Source organism: Rattus norvegicus, chromosome 16 (genome assembly GCF_036323735.1).
Source record: "Rattus norvegicus strain BN/NHsdMcwi chromosome 16, GRCr8, whole genome shotgun sequence".
Classification (NCBI taxonomy): domain Eukaryota; kingdom Metazoa; phylum Chordata; class Mammalia; order Rodentia; family Muridae; genus Rattus; species Rattus norvegicus.
In genome coordinates, this window is record NC_086034.1 from 75622723 (window position 1) to 75643601 (window position 20879).

The 20879-nt window shown below is 49.5% G+C and overlaps 1 protein-coding gene across 28 annotated transcripts in view; it reads right to left on the minus strand.

Annotated features, from left to right (window-relative positions):
- Positions 1–20879, minus strand: part of Ank1 (ankyrin 1) — a 178641-nt gene that overhangs the window by 43899 nt on the left and 113863 nt on the right. For all 28 annotated transcript variants that reach the window (XR_005494624.2, NM_001395568.1, NM_001395562.1 and 25 more), the window contains exons 6-18: positions 20561–20746; positions 19554–19652; positions 18944–19042; positions 18566–18664; positions 15366–15563; positions 14003–14101; positions 13479–13577; positions 12830–12928; positions 11600–11797; positions 10656–10754; positions 9967–10065; positions 4602–4799; positions 167–265 (exon numbers count right to left, since the gene is read on the minus strand). Coding sequence is in view for 27 of the 28 variants with exons in the window: in NM_001395568.1 (NP_001382497.1) it covers positions 167–265; positions 4602–4799; positions 9967–10065; positions 10656–10754; positions 11600–11797; positions 12830–12928; positions 13479–13577; positions 14003–14101; positions 15366–15563; positions 18566–18664; positions 18944–19042; positions 19554–19652; positions 20561–20746 (1671 nt within the window). In the remaining variant the exon portion in view is untranslated. The remainder of the gene's footprint in view (positions 1–166; positions 266–4601; positions 4800–9966; positions 10066–10655; positions 10755–11599; positions 11798–12829; positions 12929–13478; positions 13578–14002; positions 14102–15365; positions 15564–18565; positions 18665–18943; positions 19043–19553; positions 19653–20560; positions 20747–20879) is intronic.

The window sequence follows — 20879 nt, forward strand, 5'->3', positions numbered from 1 at the left end:
CTCAAGGGTTCTTGTCTCCATGAGGGAGACGATTTCAAGGTGTGAGGGCGTGCCTCTGTGGTGGTATGAGGTTTGAGGCGGTACGCCTGGGTGGACTGTGATGGAGAATGTAGCTAAGGGAGGGAGCCAGCAGTTACAGACACAAGCATGGGGTTGCCTGCCTTACCCGGGTCGTAGCATCCACTGTGACGCCATGTTTAATCAGCACATCCGCCACTGGAACATGGCCTTCTTGTGCTACCAGGTGGAGAGGAGTGAGTCCACTCTAAACAGAAACAGATGTGCATCAGTTTGAACCAGCGGAGAATTCCAGTCTGCAGTGACAGAGCTGGGAGGCTTGAATTCCCCAAGTCTGTGCAGCCCCAACTAGCTATCTGGCTGGTCATTTGGTAAACATTTTTTTCTAGCCTGGGCCTCCTGAATGTCAGGTGACTAACTTAAGGAAAGGGTCTGGCAGCTTTTTCTGTTCGAGGCCAGACTGCTAATATGAGGACTGTGACTCGGCCAACCCTTGTTGGTAACAAGGAGTTCTGACCAACATGGAAACCGCTGGCCATGGCTGAGTTCCAATAAAATTTTAAAATAAGCAGTGGTTGGGGCTGGCAACCACAGACAATAAATTAACTGAATGAAGACTCAATTGTCATAATTGTTAGTTCCATGGTAAGCACAGGTGCCTTGGTTTCTTACTCTATCTAGATGATACAGGCTACCACTGGCTTTTCTCAAGGGCAGAGCAGGCAGCATCTGAGAGAGCACCATGCATGTGGAAGCCCTCTGGAGCTTCTGAAAGCATGAATTACCACCACTGACCCACAGCTCATGCCACTGTATGGAGGGCCACTCTGGGAGTAAGAGGATCGCATTCTTGGACTTCTCATCAGATTTCTCATGAGGATAGTGTACCAGCTGGTTTTGTGTGCCAACTTGACACAAGCTGGAGTTATCATGGAGAAAGGAGCCTCCCTTGAGGAAATGCCAACATGAGATTAGGTGTAAGGCATTTTCTCAATTAGTGATTAGGAGGGGAGGACCCAATGTGGGTGGTGCTGTCCCTGAGCTGGTAGTCCTGGGTTCTATAAGAAAGCAAGGGGTTGGGGATTTAGCTCTGTGGTAGAGCGCTTGCCTAGCAAGCGCAAGGCCCTGGGTTCGGTCCTCAGCTCCAGAAAAAAGCAAAGAAAGAAAGAAAGAAAGAAAGAAAGAAAGAAAGAAAGAAAGAAGGAAAGCAAGCAAGCAAGCTGAGCAAGCAAGCAAGCTGAGCAAGCCAGGGGAAGTAAGAGTAAGTAACATCCCTCCATGGCCTCTGCATCAGCTCCTGTTTTGTGGCCTGCTTGAGTTCCAGTCCTGACTTCCTTTGGTGGTGAACAGCCATGTGGAAGTGTAAGCTGAATAAACCATTTCCTCCCCAACTTGCTTCTTGGTCATGATGTTTTGTGCAGGAATAGGAACCCTGACTAAGACAGATAGTGGTGTGTCAAGGTGTGGATGGCCATGTGGAAACGTGTACAAAAACTGTTGGAAAAGTTTGCTTTAGTCCATGGGCTGAATCCAAACCCTGGCTCCCCATCAAATAACTCCACTTACCTTTGTACTTCCTAAGGCTGCCCAGGGTCTGAGTCCTGTTTCTAACCTTTCTGTGTTTTCTTATTGGTGAACTGAGATCATTAATACTGAATGCTTATTGATTCTTTTTATCTGGTTGCTATGGTATGGTTTCCCCACCCTGCTCTTTTGATAGGCTTGCTGGTCTGGGGTTATTTATTTCTTGCATTTTTGTGGGTGTGGTTAACCCCCAAGAATTTGAAGGCTACAAAATGGGTAAAGGTATTTAGTAATAATACACCCAATAGATGGTTAATATTTAAAGTATCTAAAGAGCTTTTTAAAAAAACCCACTACAAGAAAATTAATAACCCAATTACAGTGGGGGACAGAGTTGATCAGAGTTCACGAAGATGAAACACAAAGGTCTGAGAGACACTAGGGTTAGGGTTCATCAGAGAAATCGAAATCAAAGCTACACCTGTCAGAATGGCCAAGGTCATGCTGGTGAGGATGTGGCGTAAGGGGCACACTTTTTCATTGCTGCTGGGAGTGTAAATGTGTACAGCCACCATGCGGTTCAGTGTGGTGGTTCCCCAGGAAGCTGGGAGTGGACACCTCAGCATCCAGCTATGCCTGTCTTGGGGATACACCTGAAGGACTCCTCATCCTACCACAGGGGAACTTGCTCAACCATGATCACTGCTGCTCTACTCATAATACCCAGAAACCGGAAAACAGCCTAAACATCCAAAGAGATGAACGGACAACGGAACTGTGGTCCATTCACACAACGGAATATTTATTATTTAGCTGTTAAAGAATTAAGTAACGGAATTTATAGGTAAATGGATAAAGTTAAAAAAAGATAGCCCTGAATGGAGTAACCCCGATCTCAAAAGATAAATGTGCTATGTCTTCTCTTATATGTGCATGCTAGCTTTCAAGCCTTCGATAGCCATGGGTCCTGCCAATCCATAACACAATAGAGGTTCTATAGAGAGGGTAATCTGTATAGAGGGTAATCACAATAGAGGGTGAGGGACTAGGGAGGAAGGAGGTTTTCCCAAGGAAGGGGAAATAGAATGAATAGTTACGGAGACACAGTGGGGAGACTGGAATGGGAGAATTAAATAGAGGGGGTGGGGTAAGGGAGGAAGTGCAGGGAAAGACTGACACTAAGGGCTGCTCGGAAGATTGGGAAAAGCTTCTTAAGATTTATACATAGTCAAAAGGAATCTAAAGGAAGTCACCAGATAATGGAGGAGACAAGCCCCAGGTGGCAAAGGGCCATTGTATGAGTCCCAGGCTGTGTCCAAAGCTATTGGCTCCTCTTTGCAAACTAATGGTGAGTCCCTATTGGTGAAGACAACGTCACATACGACATTGAGTAAGAGGTCAAGCTGATGCCTAACTAGACCTTTGACCTCTACTGATTGGTATTTATAGGTCTGGAAGGAACTCGTCTGCATGCTCAAGGGCAATGCCAACCAAGCTACAAACTCTGTGATTTACAGTGACGACTGGCCTGCCTCATATGCTGGTTCAATGGTGGCGCAGACATTGTAGGAGTGACCAACCACTTTCTGTTTACGTTCAAGGCCCACCTCATGAAACAGAACCCGTGTGCCTGACCCGTTCTTGGGGTGACCAACAACCTGAGACTAGATAGGCTGTGGACCCAAAGAAACAAAGCAATATGTCCCTAGTGACATCATGCAGTGTGGAGGTCCGCTTTGGGTTCGTGTGCAGATGGACATGCCCATGTGCATGTCTGAGGGGTCGGAGGCCAACCGCGGTGTCAGTCTTTGGGAGCTGTGCATTTTACCTTTGAGGAACTGCTTTCTGCTAGCTGGTCAGTGGGCTTCAATGCTTCTCCTGTCTCTGTGTCACTGGCATCAGTGGGACTAGAAGCATGTGCCACCCGGCCCGGCTTGTTACATGGGAAAATTATAAGAGCCAAAGAGGATGGATAGCACTGAGGAAAAATGCATCTTCCACCACAGAAAGTAGATACTCAGTACCAAACTATGCAAAGTACTCCTGCACACAGATGTAGGTTGATGTCCATATGCAGGTGAGGGCTGGCACAAGTTAGGTCAAGGCCCACAATTGGACAGTTTAAAAGTAAGGCGGGGACAGAGTTTTGGTAAGGTGGGAGAGAAGAGGAAAGAAGGAAGAAGAATCAGGATGGAGACAGACAGAGAAGGACGACCCAGATCTGGGTGCTTTAATGGCCACAGGTGGTTATGAATATTTCATAAGGGGTGGATTTCTATAGGTCAATTTATCTTATATAGGTGGGCGGATTTTATCTTTATCAATTGGTTGTGAGTTTATTGTGTGGATGTATTGGGGATTGAGAATTTAACATATGAATCTGATTGCCAAATTACAGCTTATTGAGTCTAGATTTTAACGCGTTGTTGGGAGTTTATACTATAACTAGAAGGGGGCAGTTGCTGGGAATGTGGGCAGAATCCTCAACAGGGAGCCAAGATAGGCCAGCCACTGCTGGACCTCTAGTGTCCTGATTTTACTGGGTAGCTGGGACCAGAGAGTTCCTGGCTGGCAGAGAGATAATCAGGAGAGGGCCGCTAGCTATGGAGGCGGAGAGACCACTGGGGCCAGAGGATGATGTACCGTGATGCCACACTGGACTGGCTGCCGCTGAGATGAAGGTACCCTGCAGATGCCATGTGGCCCTACGGTGCCGACAATAGCACGGGATAACAGATTCCATTTTTTAAATAATGACAGCAACATAGAGATGCTGGCCCACACCGGGGCAGATAGACTCTGGGTTTCCATGGCAGTCTTCTTGAAGATCCTCAAAGGAGTACAGAAAGGCACCATGACACAGTAAGGTTACAAAAATTCAGGGTCTCACTACCTTACCAGCCAGCTGTGGATTCAGTGGAACACTGGGGTGTAGCTTAGAGCTGTTACTAGGAGCTCACCCACTTACCTCATGCAGAAGCAGAGCACTGGTGAGTACGTGCTTAGCCTAGAAGCCTACACCTACATTGAAGCTGCAGGGCAAATTCAGAAGGCCTTACCTTGTTCCCCAGGTTGCCATTGGCTTGCTTTGACAGGAGAAGAGCGACCATTTCCGTGTGGCCCTCTTGGGCAGCCAGGTGAAGCGGGGTCACTCCTTGTACAGACTCTGCATTCGCGGACCCTCCGTATTGCAGTAGACTGCGGGCCACCTCTATCTGGTTCTGCTTGGCTGCGATGTGCAAAGGGGTGTAGCCATTCTGAAACAAAAGGAGGCCGTTGAGCGCAGGAACCCAACAGCTGAGGTAATGACATCACTGAGGTATGGCACGAGGGTACAGAGGGAGGGCTGGGCCTGGCTCAGCCTCTGAGCTAGGCTGCTGTCATCAAGGAAAGCGTGTTAATGAATTAGCAAACAGACAAGCTATGGCATCTGGAACCAGGTCTGCAAGCTCCCAGATCTGCAGGCTCCCAGATCTGCAGGCTCCCAGAGCTGGCAGGTGTCTGTTCTCTTTCATCGCATTAGGACTAAACTACCTTTCTCAGATGAGCTGTTGAGCAGGAAACATTTTTTCCAAGCAAGATTCAGATTCCAGCTTGAAGGCAAGGTAGATAAGAGTTAAAGATTCCCATCTCTCCCTCCCGAACAAGGACTCAGAGCCCCAAAAAGAAACTGTGAAACATATACAATGACACACATCTGTAATCCCAGTCAGTGTTCTGGAGACTGAGGCAGGGTGGGCCTGAAGCCAGCCAGGGCCACGGAGTGAGACTCTGACTCGAAAAACCTAAAAGGATGGCTGTTTCTTTTTTTTCTTTTTTGGTTCTTTTTTTTTATTTTTTATTTATTTATTTTTTTTTTGCAGAGCTGGGAACCGAACCCAGGGTCTTGCGCTTCCTAGGCAAGCGCTCTACCAATGAGCTAAATCCCCAACCCCAGGATGGCTGTTTCTTGAGAAGCTAACATTTCCTCTTAGGTATGTATTTCTCTTTTCTCTTACCCTTTGTTTTTTTCAAGACAGGGTTTCTCTGTGTAGCCTCACATGTCCTGGAACTCACTCTGTAGATTAGGCTGGCCTCAGACTCAGAGATCTGCCTGCCTCTGCCTCCCAAGTACTGGTATGAAAGGCGTATGCCACCACTGCCCAGTCCTGCTCTCCTTAAAACTTTCATTTCCCCATTAATTTATTTATTCATTTACTTTACATTTGATCACAGACTCCCCTCTACTCTGAGTTCCCCCCTCATAGTCCCTCCCCCATGAACCCTCTCCTCCTCTGAGAGGAGAGAGGTCCCCCTGGGTACCAATCTGCCCTGACACATCAAGTCACTGCAGGATTAGGCAGGGAAACGGGATCCACAAATAGGCAACAGAGTCAGGAACAGCCCTAGCTCCAGTTGTTGGGACGCCTGCATGAAGATGAAGCTGTACATGTGCTACATATGTGTGTGTGCGGGGGATCTAGGTCCATCCCATGTATAGTCTTTGGTTGGTGGTTCAGTCTCTAAGAGCCCCCAAGGGTCTGGGTTAGTTGAGTCTGTTGGTCTTGTGGAGTCTCTATCCCATCCGGGTCCCTCAGTCCTTCCCACAACGGGGAACAGGTTGAAGTGCCAGGGAGAGAGGTACAGAAGAGTGAACAGAAATTGGTGTCTCTGTGTGTGTGTGTGTGTGTGTGTGTGTGTGTGTGTGTGTGTGAGAGAGAGAGAGAGAGAGAGAGAGAGAGACAGACAGACAGACAGACAGACAGAGACAGACAGAGAGACAGAGACAAACACACAGAGAGACAGAGACACAGAGACACAGAGAGAGAGAGAGAGAGAGAGAGAGAGAGAGAGACAGAGACACACAAACAGAGAGAGAGAGAGAGAGAGAGAGAGAGAGAGAGAGAGAGAGAGAGAGAGATCTCCAGAGAACTGGGAATGAGAAGGCTCCAAGGTAGTCTGTGAGGGTGACTCTAGCTGAGACTCCTATCAGTGGGGGACATGGAGCCTGAGGTGGTCACCTCCTGTAGCCAGGCAGGACTCCCAGTAGAGGGATAAGGACAGTAACCCACACACAAAACCTTCAACCCAAAATTCGTCCTGCCTACAAGAAGTACAAAGTTGGAGCAGAGACTGAGGGAGATAGAGCCAACTGATGACTGGCCCAAGGAGACCCATCCCGTGAGTAAGAACCAATCCCTGACACCACTAATGGTGCTCCGTTATGCTTGCAGACTGGAGCCTAGCACCACTGTCCTCCCTCTGAGAGCCTCCACCCAGCAGCTGACTGAAACAGATGCAGAGACCCACAGCTAAAACATCAGACAGAGCTCCCTCGGAGAGTCTTGTGGAAGAGTTAATAACTTTCTAAAGGAAATGTTGATGTTATTGGGCACAATGTTGCTCTTTGGGTCTGCTGGGGGGAGGGGGGACTCAAGGATGCGGGGTGGTCCTACTTCAAGCCAGCTGCAACCCAGGACAATATTCCATTACCTAGAATTCCTTGCATATTTTTAAATATTACTAAAGGCAGAGGAAGTATCTGCCTTGTTTGTTTCTAAAATTTTCTGGTGTGCCAAATATAATTATGTACTTACAAGGAAGGAAGTGCTTTCCAAAAGTAAGACACGGGAACAGGACAGTTGTGTGTGGTGACTTTGTCACATACTGCTGGGTAGGACAGAATGACAAGTGCTGATCTAACCAGTTAACTATGTCACCCTGTATTATTAGGATCTCAGTGTGTAGTCCAGGCTGGCTTGGAATTACAATATAGCCCAGGAAGGCTTCAGACTTGAGGTTGTCCTCTTGCCTCAGACTCTTAAGTGCTGGGCATACCACCACTTCCAGAAATAAATTTTATTTATTTCTCAGAGGTTGGGTTTCTCTTATGAGTAAACCTCCTCATCCTCTAGCAGGCGTAAGATAGGCTACAGGTGGGTCAGTCGGTCACTCTGCTGCAAACGGTTTCTATGGTCTTATTGGAGCATTGGCCTAATCATTTATAGTAAGTGAGGCAGGTGTCTGCATTAGTATCCTATTTTGTGATGAAGCTATTCTCGGAGAGAGAGGTAATGTGCTTTACCTAATACAACACATCGGACAGCTGACCCTGTAGGTCCTCTTGAACTGTGATGTGTTTGCATAGCACTGGAGACCGTGTGCAGTGTCTAGATCAGATCTAGAAGGTCTAGATCGGGTGTGAGCCCCTAAGTTCCTCCCCAGCTCCCAGGTAATGCTGAGGGGCTGGTCCATGAACCACACGTTGAGTAGCCAGGCCTTGGAATGTTCAAAGTGAAGGAGTTCCAAGCCAGGGGACTTCCAGGGCCATGATCTCCTGGACCCATGCCCACTCAGCCCACACAGCAGAGAGTTACTGCGTGTAACTGTCTTCAGACAAGTGCTTCCCTACATTGGCCAGCGGTCCTCCAGCCATCCCGGACTTTCACTTACCACCACTGTCTTACTGAGGGTCCACCAACATTTCTGATTGAGATGTCATACTGAAACAAGGGCAAGACTTATAGGACTTTTCGCTTTTTTTTCCCCTATGCCCAAGGTACAGTCATTGGAGAAATTTGCAGTACACCCATGGATGTTCCAGCAGGAGTCCCAGGCCACTTGGGCGGCTATGGGCATCTAAGACACTGGCATGAGCCAGCCTTGATTTGTCAGGGGCAAGCTTGCCCTGGAGATGGCAAAACCTTCCCGGTCACCTTGGGTTAGACTGAAATATATGAGTCATTGACCATCTCAGAACATGAACCAACCCACCAGAGCGTCCCCCAAACTGGTATTAAAGGGCTGGTGACCTTTTGTGGGTGATAAGGAGAAATGGCAACTGGGCTGTGGAGTCAGGGAGCGGTCAGACAGGCTATGTGCCGGTAAAAGGCTCCTTTCCCCAAGGGGATAAGCTCTGGGAAGGAGTGCACATGGGAGGGAATCCATGAGCATCAGATCGAGAAGGGGAGAGTTTGGTTTGGGTACAAAGGGATTTGCTGTGAAATTCTACAAAATTGCCAGACTACTTTGGAAACTATTTTTTGCCATGGAAACAAACCCCATCTGTGCAGGCTTTGAGCTGCCTTTCGCTCTCTTTAAATATCATGAACGTGGCTCCAGCTACTTTTATGTAAGTGGGGATGGGGGGAGGAGGAGGAAGAGGAAGAGGAGGAGGAGGAGGAGGAGAGTCTGACTTTTTATTTTTAGAAGCAGGAGTAAGTCAACATCTTAGCTGGCTGCCTCTGTACGATGACGTTGGGCTCACTACCACAGGAGGCAGGAATAGGGACAGAGCTTCCTGAGACATGCTGTGTGTGCAGGAGAGAGATGCCGTGAGGTGAGGCGAGCATTACCCTGAGCAGGGAAAACAGACTGAGGTCATACGTGAGACTGGCACTGTCCACCGACGTCATAGGGACCCACCGAATGAGTCTCTCAGAGTGGGCAGCATGGAAACTAAATCATTCTCAGGCTGTCCCGTCAGAGGGAAGGGCTCCCAGTGCAGGCACCATGGATGTCTCTTCTATGCTGGCCCTGACTCTCTTTTCCTGGCCACCAGTCTCACAGTCTTCTCCTCCCTCTCACAGACATAAACTTTACTTTCTTTGTTGGGGGGGGTGGTCTTGGATTCCCCTTCCCTGGTCCCACAAGGGTCATGGAAGCCCATTTCAGAAGCCAACTATGCCATCAATGCAGAACCTATAGGGGTTCCTCTCCATCACAATGTCTCTGTTCAAACATCAGACTAAACCAGAGTGGCCCTCACACTGAGAGGAGACTTTGCTTCAAGGTCCAGAGAGCTCGTGGGGACCTGGATATCCCTCCAGGCCACTGTCCCCAGCACCAGAACACGTGGAAAACAGAGTAGGACACTCAGTGGGTCCCAATCCCACAGAGTGAAATCTCTGAAACAAGGCTTGTGGCTCTGGAAGACGCTCATGCACTAGGTCTCTGAGCATCGCTGCCCTGTAGCTGATGGAGGTGGGGACGTGTTTGTGGGGTGTAAATCGAATTCCACCTTTGGGAGGGATCTCTGTCAGGAGACTGTGACCCACTTCCCACCTACAATGAGCCCTCAGAGAGCAGCATTAATCCTGCAGTTGGTGTTTGCTGAGGTGTGTTGATGGCGTCTGTGTTTATGGAGTCAAACGTAAAACCTCCGAGGTTGCCTCCTGGGTTCTTACTCTTTTGAGGGTCAAATGACTCTTTCACAGGGGTAGTGTATTAGCTATCCTGCATATCAGATATTTCAAATATAATTCATAACACTAACGAAATTATAATCATTAAAATAGCAACACAAATAATTTTCCCGTTGGGGGTTACCACATCACGAAGAATAACACACAGCACACCATAACACACGACGTGCATTAAAGGGTCTCAGCATTAGGAGGCTTGAAAACCATCTCTCTAGACAGAAGCAGGTAGGGATCTTCTTACCCAGGCAGGGCTGTGCGGGGAGCCACCTCGGGGAAGGAGAAGCTGGACAATGTCCAAGTTGTTGTGATGGACGGCCACATGCAGGGGAGTCAAGCCGTTCTGCAGAGTGACAAAGGAGAGGAGTATGAACAGCTCCACATTTGCAAGGAGCCATTTAGTCAACCAGGATCGACTCTTCAGTGTACAACACGGCTTTCACAGGAAGTACCCAAAACCAGAGGTTATCGTTCCGTGATAAAGCACTTGCCAGCATGTTCAAACCCCAGGTTTCATTTCCTCACAACAAAAGTGAAAACAGATCTCTTTAATTGAAGGCTGCGGACGTAGCTCAATAGCAGAGAGCTTGCCTAGCGTGTATTCTTGGAGCTGGGTTCCACAGTCACAATTGTAAAAGAAGTAATTTAAAAATAATCTGCCTAAAGCCAGTCTTGAAGGAGAGCCACTGAGAGAGACAGCTCGAGGAGGTTCTAGGACCATTCCTTCATCCCCATGGGAGAGATGGGCCATGGAGTCATCACACTTGTTCAGAGCAGGTACCGGGTCCTTCTAAGGGACAGGGGGTTTGTCAGGATGGCTTTATCTAGAGACCGTTCTCATTGGAAGTCTGTGCAGGCAAGAGAGGCGGTTCCCAGTGGAGGAACTCTGTCCCGTTTCCTCTAACCCAAGAGGAGAGGAGAGTTCAAATTTACCTTTCCGGCCGCGTTGGGATGGGCATCATGTTCCAGCAGCAGCTCTGCCAGCCGGACCTTCCCATACTTGGCAGCCACGTGGAGAGGGGTAAATCCTTTCTGAGGAGAAACACAGGCTGTCAGGACCCTGGAAGGCAGTGCTGCTGCCCCAGTGGAAAGCATGGTTAGGACTCTTCCTACCCTAACCAGCATGGGAATGCCAATGGGACAGGACGACCTGAGCACTTTGAACCCTGCAAGAGGGACTACAAGCCCCCCTCAGTACAACCTGGGCAACTCTAATAGGAAACAAGAGAAAGCTGCCTCCGATATTCTCAAATAGTTGCTGAGGCAGTGGGCTGTCTCTTTTGTTTACTTTGTTTTTTTTTCCTTTGGAGACAGACCTAATAAGTGGCCCAGGCTGGCCTTGAACTCCAGATTGCCTTGCTCCCTTCTCTGAAGCATTGGGACCATAGGCGTGCCCACTGGTTCTTACCCATTTAGTTAGTCAATTACCATTTGTAGCTCGGGAGAGTGCACAGGCCGGGGAAGTGCTCCTCAGGCAAGCTGCTTCCCAGCCCTTGAGCCCTTTGAGCCTTCCCCTATGTCAGGAACCTGTCTGATTGGTCTACAGCTAATGTCTAGAACCTTAGCTGCTTCAGGAGAGACGGAAGAAGCCTGGTTGGAACAGAGACTGACTGTGCCCTTTCTGCAGATGACATAACAGGCCTACAGTGTCCCATGACCACAAGGAAGGTTATATGGTGATCCCTCAGCCTATTGTTTCTTTAAAAATACATGGAGTTTGTTTTTTGAGAACCAGTCTTGCTATGTCTTACAGGTAGGGCTCAGGCTTCCGGGCTCAGGTAATCCTCCTCTCTCAGCTCTCCAGGTATCTCCATCACAAGTGGGCCGCTCAACCCTTCAGGTCTGTTGCTTTCTAAGAATCAGAACAGTGGCTGTACCTTGGTCATGCAGGCTTGGGATGCCTCCTTTTCCAGCAGGGCCAGGGCTGTGTCCACGTGACCCTCACGGGCTGCGGTGTGCAGAGGTGTGTGGCCAGCAGTGGTAGCCAGGTTGGGGCTGGCGTCATTCTCCAGCAGGAGCTTCACCATGCTCGTGTGGCCGATGCGAGCAGCACAGTGAAGTGGTGTCTGGTCGTCCTGGACCGCGGGGTGAAAGCATAAAACTGGACCCATTAACCTTCCCAAGTCCGGCTCTGTCTTATTCCACAGGGCGGGAGGTGAGGACCAGACCATGCAAGTGACTCGCAATGAATAAAAAGATCTAGGATTTCCTCCAGTCTCTGACTTACAGAAACTAACACGCTCTACTTCCTTCAGTCCTTACAACTCACCAGCCTCATGGTTATTGTTACTTAATTGCCCAAAGGCTCAGCTTCTTACAATTCCCAGTTGTAAGTGGGAATTGTAACATTTCACAGGGCTAGGGTTCAGATCAAGCAGCTAATGGACACAAAGGGTCCAGGGGAACTGTTGGCCACAGAAAAGATACTCAGTAAACCGATTGCTATCGGGACAAACAAGCCCTGTCTCCCAGGTTCTTCCTCCCTGGAATGCTTGTCTATGTTTGAACTCTACTTTGATGTTCTCTGTGCCAGCGGTTGTGGGGCTCTAAACCACCAGAGGGGAAAGACAGCCATTGATCTGTTTTCTGCAACGTCCAGGTGTAGCTCTTGGTGCTCTGGCTGCATAGAGGAGGTACCTGTTACCGGGTCCAAGCAGAGGAACCCCAAGGAACCCATCACTCATAGAGACCTGGTCTTTGCCACACTGCTGGTCAGCTTGCAGACTTGGTAGCTGATCTTACGGTTTATTTGTTACTGAATTACAAAAGAAGATTCTCCTCTTCCAGATCGAGCGATGCCTGCCTGATTTCCCCTGGTGGCTCCACCTTCCTCCCTTCCTCCAGCCACATCTACTCACTTAGCCCAGTAAACGCTGCCGGCCAGCCCTGCTCTCTGGGCTTCTGTTACTCTACAGAAGCACCACTTACACACAAAGAGACCTCTGCCCCTCACAGAACTCCAACAAAGCAGAACCCAAGCTTTCAGTGCGACTGAAATGGGGGTGACAATGATTCTGAGCCCCAGGCTACAGATGAGAATGGCTTCCTTCAGCAGGCTGGGGTGGCCTACTCCTTGGCAACCTCCCTTTCCTGTCTGCAGAGCTCACCTTGGCCTTGGCATTGGCTTTGGCTTTGTTCTGGAGCAAATATTTGGCCACTTCTGTATGCCCTGCTCGGGCTGCCATGTGCAATGGGGTTTCTACTTTCTGCAAAACAACAACATCACACAGTCGTTAACGCATGCTGGGGTTGCCAAGGGTACACGCTGAACTCAGATAGCTGCCTGGGTTCAATAGGATTTTCTTCAAGAGCTGGAGCTGTCCAGCAAGTCTTTGTCTCGTCTCTCTTTCCCTCTCTCAGGATTCTAGGTACTGGTGAGAGTAAGCCTCAGAGCTCACGAATATTCAGATGTGTGAATGCATTTCCAGATTACACTTATAGAAGTTCCAAGATAAAACTCCAAAGACTGACAGATGTGTAACGAATTTAACTGGGGGAGCATCAACAGAGAGGAATGTTCACCCACACCAGTTGCCTTTGCTACCCTGAGAAGACCATTACTGTAGATGCAGAAACCACCCCTCTCCCCCTTCCGCAGATCCCCTCAGAGCTGTGGACCAAAGCCAAAAGCCCTCAGACAGTAACATGTAACATATACAATGTTACATGTTATATATTATGTAAGACATATGATGTTACATGTTATATCTTATATCTTTTTAACATTTTTGATCGAAGATCATTTCGGGAACTCACCACATTGGAGACATTGGGTGACGCTCCCCTCTGTAATAAGTTCTTCACAATAGGAAGGTGTCCCATGAAGGAGGCTACATGGAGAGGTGTCAGGCCAGACTAGAAGAGACAGAGGAGTGTGCTGAACATGAGCCTTCCCCACGCAGAAGCCCAAGCCACAGTATCTTACGCTCTTCTGTTGCTGGGAAGCTCTAGAAATGGCTTCCTGAGAAAACGGACTTAGACCAGGTGGGCTTGTTTTTAGGAAAATGGCTACAGGGATGATAGCATTGGCAGAAAAGGGTTAACCACTTTACAACTCAAATGACTGTTTCCCACTTTGGAAAGTCCTCTTTATCCAGCCCTTAGAGGAAATGGTCACGCACACGCACACACACACACACACACACACATACACACACACATTCGTGCACACCTGCACACCTGCACACCTGCAGTCACACACAGCTATGAAGAGTAACTAAGTGAGGCAATGGAGGGGAGCCCAGGCTGAAAGCACACCTACACGTTCTTTCTCCTCTTACCTCAGTGACTGCGTCAATAGAGGCTCCTGTCTTCAGCAGCAGCTCCATGACACGTATGTGGTTCTTCTTGCAGGCGATGTGTAGTGGGGTAAAGCCATTCTGTATCCCACACAAAGTATACAGAGATCAGAAACTAGCCCAGTAGCCAAAGACTTGGAAAGGCATCCTGCCCCTTGACTTAGAGGAGGTCCTTTCCAAGACCACCAGCAAGCACCCACAGAGCAAGGGACAGACTGAGTCAGTTCATGAGCTGAACTGATGACAAACAGGTGTCCCTTCTCTTTCCAGTCAAGCATATTTCTGAACACGATGTTGGAAACATTTTTTTTTAAAGTTCTAACATATTTCTGGATACACTAAAAGAGTACTTTTTGGCGGCAAACCACTTTCTTTCTATTAGGTACGGAGTGAATTGATTCTGCTCTGTTGCAATAGAGTGCGAGCATGTTGCATAGTACAGATTACACAGCGCGCCCAGCACACCCCTCTCCAGGGCCAGGGCTTTGACTGCTAGCCTCTTCTGTACCTCATGGGGCAGTGCTTCTCGAATAAGCACAGTTTTTTTTTTTTGGTGTGGGGTGGGGTTTGTAGCCATGACTTTGCTGTCACAGGTAGGGAAGTGGGGCTCCTAGGAGTTGAGGGGAGAGGCCAGAGATGGCGCTAAGCACTCTACGACAGACAGGGCAGCACATTCCAACCCTGATTCCAACAGCCCCAAACTTAGGAAGCTGTGGTGGCCCCAGAGTCTGGGCTCTGCTCAGTGCAAGCAGGTTTGAAGGAATGAATGATCTATCTTTTGCCTCTGGAGGTGACCTGCCCTTCAGTTAGTTCTCCTCTGAGAATGGCCAAGTCTGAGGTAAGACTCCTGCACACACTCTATGACTCTCTGAATCGCCCAGGTGGCTGCTAGCCTGGGAAGGAAGGTGAGGAGCACAGCCCCAGGAGGACTCTGCCTCAGGTCTGAATATGCTGCCTTCCAGGGCTGTAGCCACAGTCCTTTTAAAGAGGAGAGATACAGAGCACAATCTAGCTCTCAATCCAAAGCAGGTTGAAGGCCAGGCCTGCTTTGAAGGTGTTGCTGTCTCTCAGCTCTGAGTTTGACTGGGGCCCCTGAATCCACATACGTGCCATAAACGCCAGTTCCAATGTCAGATCTCCTGGGTGCAAACCTAAGTGGACCTCAGCCTGTTGGTGAAGCTACAGTCACAAGTGCAGGAGGCCACCCCACGGTGGATATGATTGTTCTATAAAACCCCCATGCCCTGTGCACTCGCCGATGGTTCTGCACTCAGCTGCACCCAGGCAGCTCTGGCTTCCCGATTCCCTCGCCCCAGCAGCACTCCGGCAAATAGATCCCCCTCACCAGGGCTCTGGAGTTCGGCTTGGCCCCTTTATCCAAAAGAACCTTAGCCACCCTGTGGTGGCCGCAGTGGGCTGCCACGTGGAGAGGAGTCAGGTGATCTAAGGTGATGTCATCTATCTCGGCGTTGTATTGCAATAGAAGTCGGACACAGTCGAGGTGGTCTCCCTGAGCCGCCATGTGGATGGGGGACAAGCCATTCTGGAGGAGAAAGAAGAAGGTAATGACAGAGCTTCTGGGGACAGGGTCTGATTGAACGCAGTGATGACAACACCACTTCCTCCTTATCTACACAGTTCTTCCCTGTAGATCCCAAATGATTTTGGCTCCGGTGAAAGTCTTCTCTTTCCACCTCTCTGAATCCTCAAGCCCGTCCAGCCAGCCCCACATCCTCCGTGAAGATGTGACCGTCTGGCCTGTGGTCGCCTCCTTGGGTTTTGCTGATCTGCACTGTTCACCTGGTCTGACCTCATTGTCTCCTTTCCAAACCATCTAAGTTGCAGTCAGCATCTTGGGCAGGTCTGTCCTTGTCAGTTACAATCTCCTAAGGGCTAGAACTCTGCCTCGAGCTCCCCAAATACTCACAGAGCCCAATAAATGCATACAAGATGAGCGGTGAGCCTTAGTTGTTATGTCTTTGAGCGGCCAAAGGACAACAAAACAGGCCTTAAATCTCTCTAAAAATTTTGAGGTGGGAAGAGAATATTTTCATCAGAGTCAAGCTCATTTGGGACCTTTTGATTGAAAAACATTCACGTTATTTATTGTGTATATTTATGGGATGGTGGGTAGGTGTGTCGGTACCATGGTGTATGTGTAGGGAGCAAAGGAGAGCTTGCTGGAGTCAGTTCTCTGTCTACCATGTGAGTCTGGGTGACTGAATTCAGGTTGTAAGTCTTGCTGGTAAGAATCCTTACTCACTGATCTATCCTACTAGTCTGGATCTATTCTGCTTTATTTATTTTGTTTCATGTGCCTAATTGCATGCATGCATATGTGTGTGCCGTGTGTGCATGTGCATGTTGTATGTGCATCTTCGTATGTTAGATATCTTATTATTCTCTGCCTTAGTTCCTTGAGACAGGGTCTCTTACCAAACCTGGACCTAAACTGGAGGCCCAAGGCCCGGGTGATCCTTCCTCTGCTCCCCGCAGCCGTAGGATTACATTTAGCTTTTTTGCATGGGTAATAAGACCCAAGCCACTTCCTCATGTCTGTACAGTAAGTGGTTCTAACCACTCAGCTATCTTCTTCAGCTCTAAGAGTTAGCCTCTCCTTTGTCCCTAACAGAAACATGTCCGTGCTTGTAAATGGGCCTGGTTTGTTGTTTTAGACTTACTGCCTTAATGCAGCCCAATCTGGAGGGGACAGAGAAAGCTCGGTGTGACCAACTGCTTTTGTTTTTCCTTGAGGACTTGTGTCCACACATTAGAATCTAGAGATGAGCCCTTTCTGTGGAATCTAGATTTCCTTCATTGTGTGTGTGTGTGTGTGTGTGTGTACAAAAGCATGCTGGTATCTAGAGAGGCCAGAAGAGGGTATTGGACTCTTAAGCTGTAGTTACAGGCGGTTGTAAGCCGCTGATGTGGAGACTGATCTCAGGCCTATGCAAGAACAGAAAGTGTACTTAACCACACAGCCATCTCTCTAGCCCATAGATTTATTGGGACACAGCTACTTGTTTTCATATTGTCCGTGGACATTTCTCTGCCCCATTGACAGAGAGTTTAATTACAGCCACAGAATTGTCTAGAACGCCAAAACATACTTGCCTACCTGAGGTTAATTTAGATAAGAAGTTTTCTGACTGTGAATCTAGATAAGTCTTACCTCCAGAATGGTGGGTCCTGGGGCGGATCTCACAGGGACCATCGCAGTTAGAATCAACATCTCTGAGTTTACAGAAGTGACTGATCCTGGGTCTGTGTGGTGATTCCTATCCATTGTCACTGTGTCTGGACTTACAATCACTATGGGAACACCTCCAGTGTATTTGAAGGTGTTTCTAGAAAGGTTTAAGTGAGAAGTGAAGACCCACCCCAAACATGCAGGGGAACCATCCCATGGGCTGAACGTCCAGGACTCACTACAATGGGAGGAATTGCTGAGCACCTGCAGTCACCTCTCTGTTTCCTGACTGGATTTAGTGTGACCTGCTCCCTCGTGCGCCTGCTGTCACGATGGGCTTACAATCTGAACTGTGAGTCCAACCAAACTCCTCCTTTCTCAACTTGTCGTGTATTTTATCCTAGCAACAAGGAATGTAGCTAGCACGGAAAAAAAGTGCTACCAGGAAGCACGCATTTTCTGTGATAAACCTGACACAGAAATTCCCAGGCCCTTGGAACTGGTTTGCAAGAGAAATGTAGGTAGGATTTTGGAGCTTCAGGCTAAAGAAGCCCCAGAATGCTATGATTAGGGCTTAGCGGACCATGTGTGTGAGAGTTTGGAAGACCAGAATACTAAGGAGAATGAGTGTGTGTGTGTGTGTGTGTGAGTGTGTGTGTGTGTGTGTGTGTGTGTGTGTGTGTGTGTTAGTTATAGTGAGATGTCTGATATGGGTGCTGGGAGCTGAACTTAGGTTCCCTTGGAGAGCAAAAAGTTCTCCTAGTTACTGAGCCATCTCTCCAGCCCGGAACTCCGCACTCTATATGGTGTTGGGGCTATTAAAGACTATGAGGCTGTCTAGAGACAGACTGGGTGTGTTCTGCGTTGTGAGGTGGAAACGAGGCTTTAGGAGCAGAGACCAAAGGTTACCATCACTGAGAGTGATGTGTTGGGTGTCGGGCTGACAGAGGGAGGAGCTGTGATGGTTAATCCCCATTATTGTCAACTCATCTGGACTTGGACTCTGCCCAGAAATATACAGATGTGTTTATGAGGGTGTTTTCCAGAGAGGGTTAAATGAGAGGACCCCTCAGATGTGGGTGACATCATCCACTGGGACCCCGGACTGAATAAAAGGGGAAAGGCCAGCTGAGCACCAGCATTCATTTTCCTCTCTTTCCTGCTGTAGTTGGGATGCGACTGAACACTCTTGCCGCCATGACTGCATCTCCATGAGGGTCCGTGATCCCCTAAAATCGTGACCCCTAAAACCACGATCCCTGAAACCCTTACTTTCTTAAGCCGCAGCAAAGAAAAAAGTCCAGCTGACTTGGGATACGGCCTGCAAGACGGCATACCCGAGAAGGAGCACACACCTTGGTTTTGGCTTGGATGGGTGCCCCGTGGTCCAGCAGGATCTCTGAGATTCTCACGTGTCCATTCCGAGCTGCACAGTGGAGTGGTGTCAGTTCATCCTTTATAAGACAGTGAAAAGCAGAAGGCTCAGAAGGCAGCCATCGATGGCTGTGGGGCACAAGTCCATCTGTAATATCATCCCCAGATGTGGAAGGTCTGACACTGCCTTCAGGCCAGCTTGGCGTTAGCTCGGTTCTGACTGCCTTCTGCTGTGCCTAGCGGCAGACCACTCACTCAGTGAGGCAGGGGCCACATTGCTCATTGGGAGCCTATCGCCTGGTGAGACTCAAGGGCAGACCTTACCCCCTGTCCTGGCCCCGAAGGCTGCTGGCACCCACCTTGGTCCTCGTTTCTATCTGAGCCCCTCGGTCCAGCAGGAGTCTCACCATGATCACATTTCCCCTGCGGGAGGCGATGTGCAGTGGAGTAATACCATTCTGGAGAAAGAAATGGGCGAGGGTTGGAACCAGTGCTTCTTTGGAAGTATGCACACCAGTGACTCCCTAGCTCCTGCCCGATTCCCTGACTGCTGCAGGACAAGCAGCCACTTTAACTAGGGGAGGACGTCTCACCTAAGGGAGGGTTAGGACCTGTGTGAACCTGATGGTTCTGTGGTTAATCGTAGCAGCTGACCAAGCCCACACCCCCCACCCCCAGAACAACATAGCAGGTGGGAAGGAAGCCAGTCATTTGCCATCACCTCCTGCCGCCTGTGTTCCCCTGAAGAGAAGGCATGGAGCTTTGAACGTTCTCCAGACAAAGCTGGTGAAAACTGAGAGACAGATAACCAGGAATTTCCTAGCAGGAGGTGGTAATAGCCACGGGAGCTCTGCCCCTCTGAGTCTCTGAGGTACAGGTGGTGGACTCCGCAATGCTGGAGAGAGTGTGTGTGAGAGAGACTAGGGCGCCCTGATTCTAGACGCCCTGGACTCTGGACAGCGAGGTTACCTGAGGTGTGAAGTTGACGCTGGCTCCCCGGTTGAGGAGCAGCTGGGCCACGTTGAGGTTCTCGTAGTGTGCTGCGATGTGGAGGGGTGTGAATCCCGTCTAGCACAACAGAAGGGGAGAGACACCCGTCACACACCAGCATCTCTGTCCCAGAACCAGCCCGGGGTTTCTAAACACATTAACAAGGACACGGGACCCGGCACACAATGCAGGCTTTGACCCGTGGCAAAAATCTCTAGAAGGGGTCAGGAGATGCCCTCATGGCAAGCTGTATCCAAAGGCTTGGCAGCAGTGTGCCACCTCAGAGTAGCTTCCAGTAGCTTTGCCTCATGGCCAAAGCGAACTATAAATGGAATCACCTCTCATGAAGAGATTTGAGTCATCAGTGAAAAGGGTTATGGAGTCCCTGACAACCAGCCCCCTAACAGGGCCTGTACCTCAGCTAGCTGGCCAGAGGGTCCAGCACCGTCTTCCTGCTCCACACCTTTAGACCACATCCAACCCCCAACCCCAACCCCCAGGGACCAAGGTGTGGTAGAATAGGTGGAGGGGGGGGGCGGTGTGAACGAGTTGAGCAATCTAGCTGATTGAGGGACAGCCAATGGCCTAGTTGAATAAGCGGTGGTTGGTAACACTTAAAATAGCCACCCACATTTCCAGGAAACCCCCACCCCCCGTTCTGTCTTCCTGCTCTTCCACAACTCGGAGGATGAGTAACTCATCCAGCAAGATCAGCAGGGAAAGAAGAGGGTGACAGTTAAGAGTCCCCTCCTAGGTACAGTTTCATTCTGGAAGGAGGCCCACCCTGACCTCAGGGCGCTGGTCCTGGGTGCCTCAGGTAGTGGGAACCTGAGAATCCCAGCACGATCTCGGCCTTCTCCAGGGATTTAAGGCCGCCCGTTAAGAACTGGACATTGAAGGCACAGCTAGACCTCAAGATGCCCTTAGTCCATGGTCTTCCAGTGCACCAGCCTACTTCCCCTGGCGGACACCCTGGCTTCCCTTACCTTGGAAAGCACATCTGGGTTGGGGTCATTCTGCAGAAGGACTGCGGCTGTCCGTGTGTCATCGTTGCGGGCCGCGATGTGCAGGGCAGGGAGGCGCACTTTTCCTTTCGTTCCATAGTTGATGAGGTGAGCCACCACATTCTCATGGCCCTGCTGCAGAGCCACAGCCAGCGGAGTGAAGCCATCCTGGTTAGGGGAGAGCGAAGATGGGATTCCAAAGGCCTTTGCATCCTCCAAGCTCCCTCAAGTGCCACCTCCTCCTCCATGAAGCCTTCCTTTGCCCGACTTTCTTGCTCCGTGCTCCCACAGCATCTGCGTT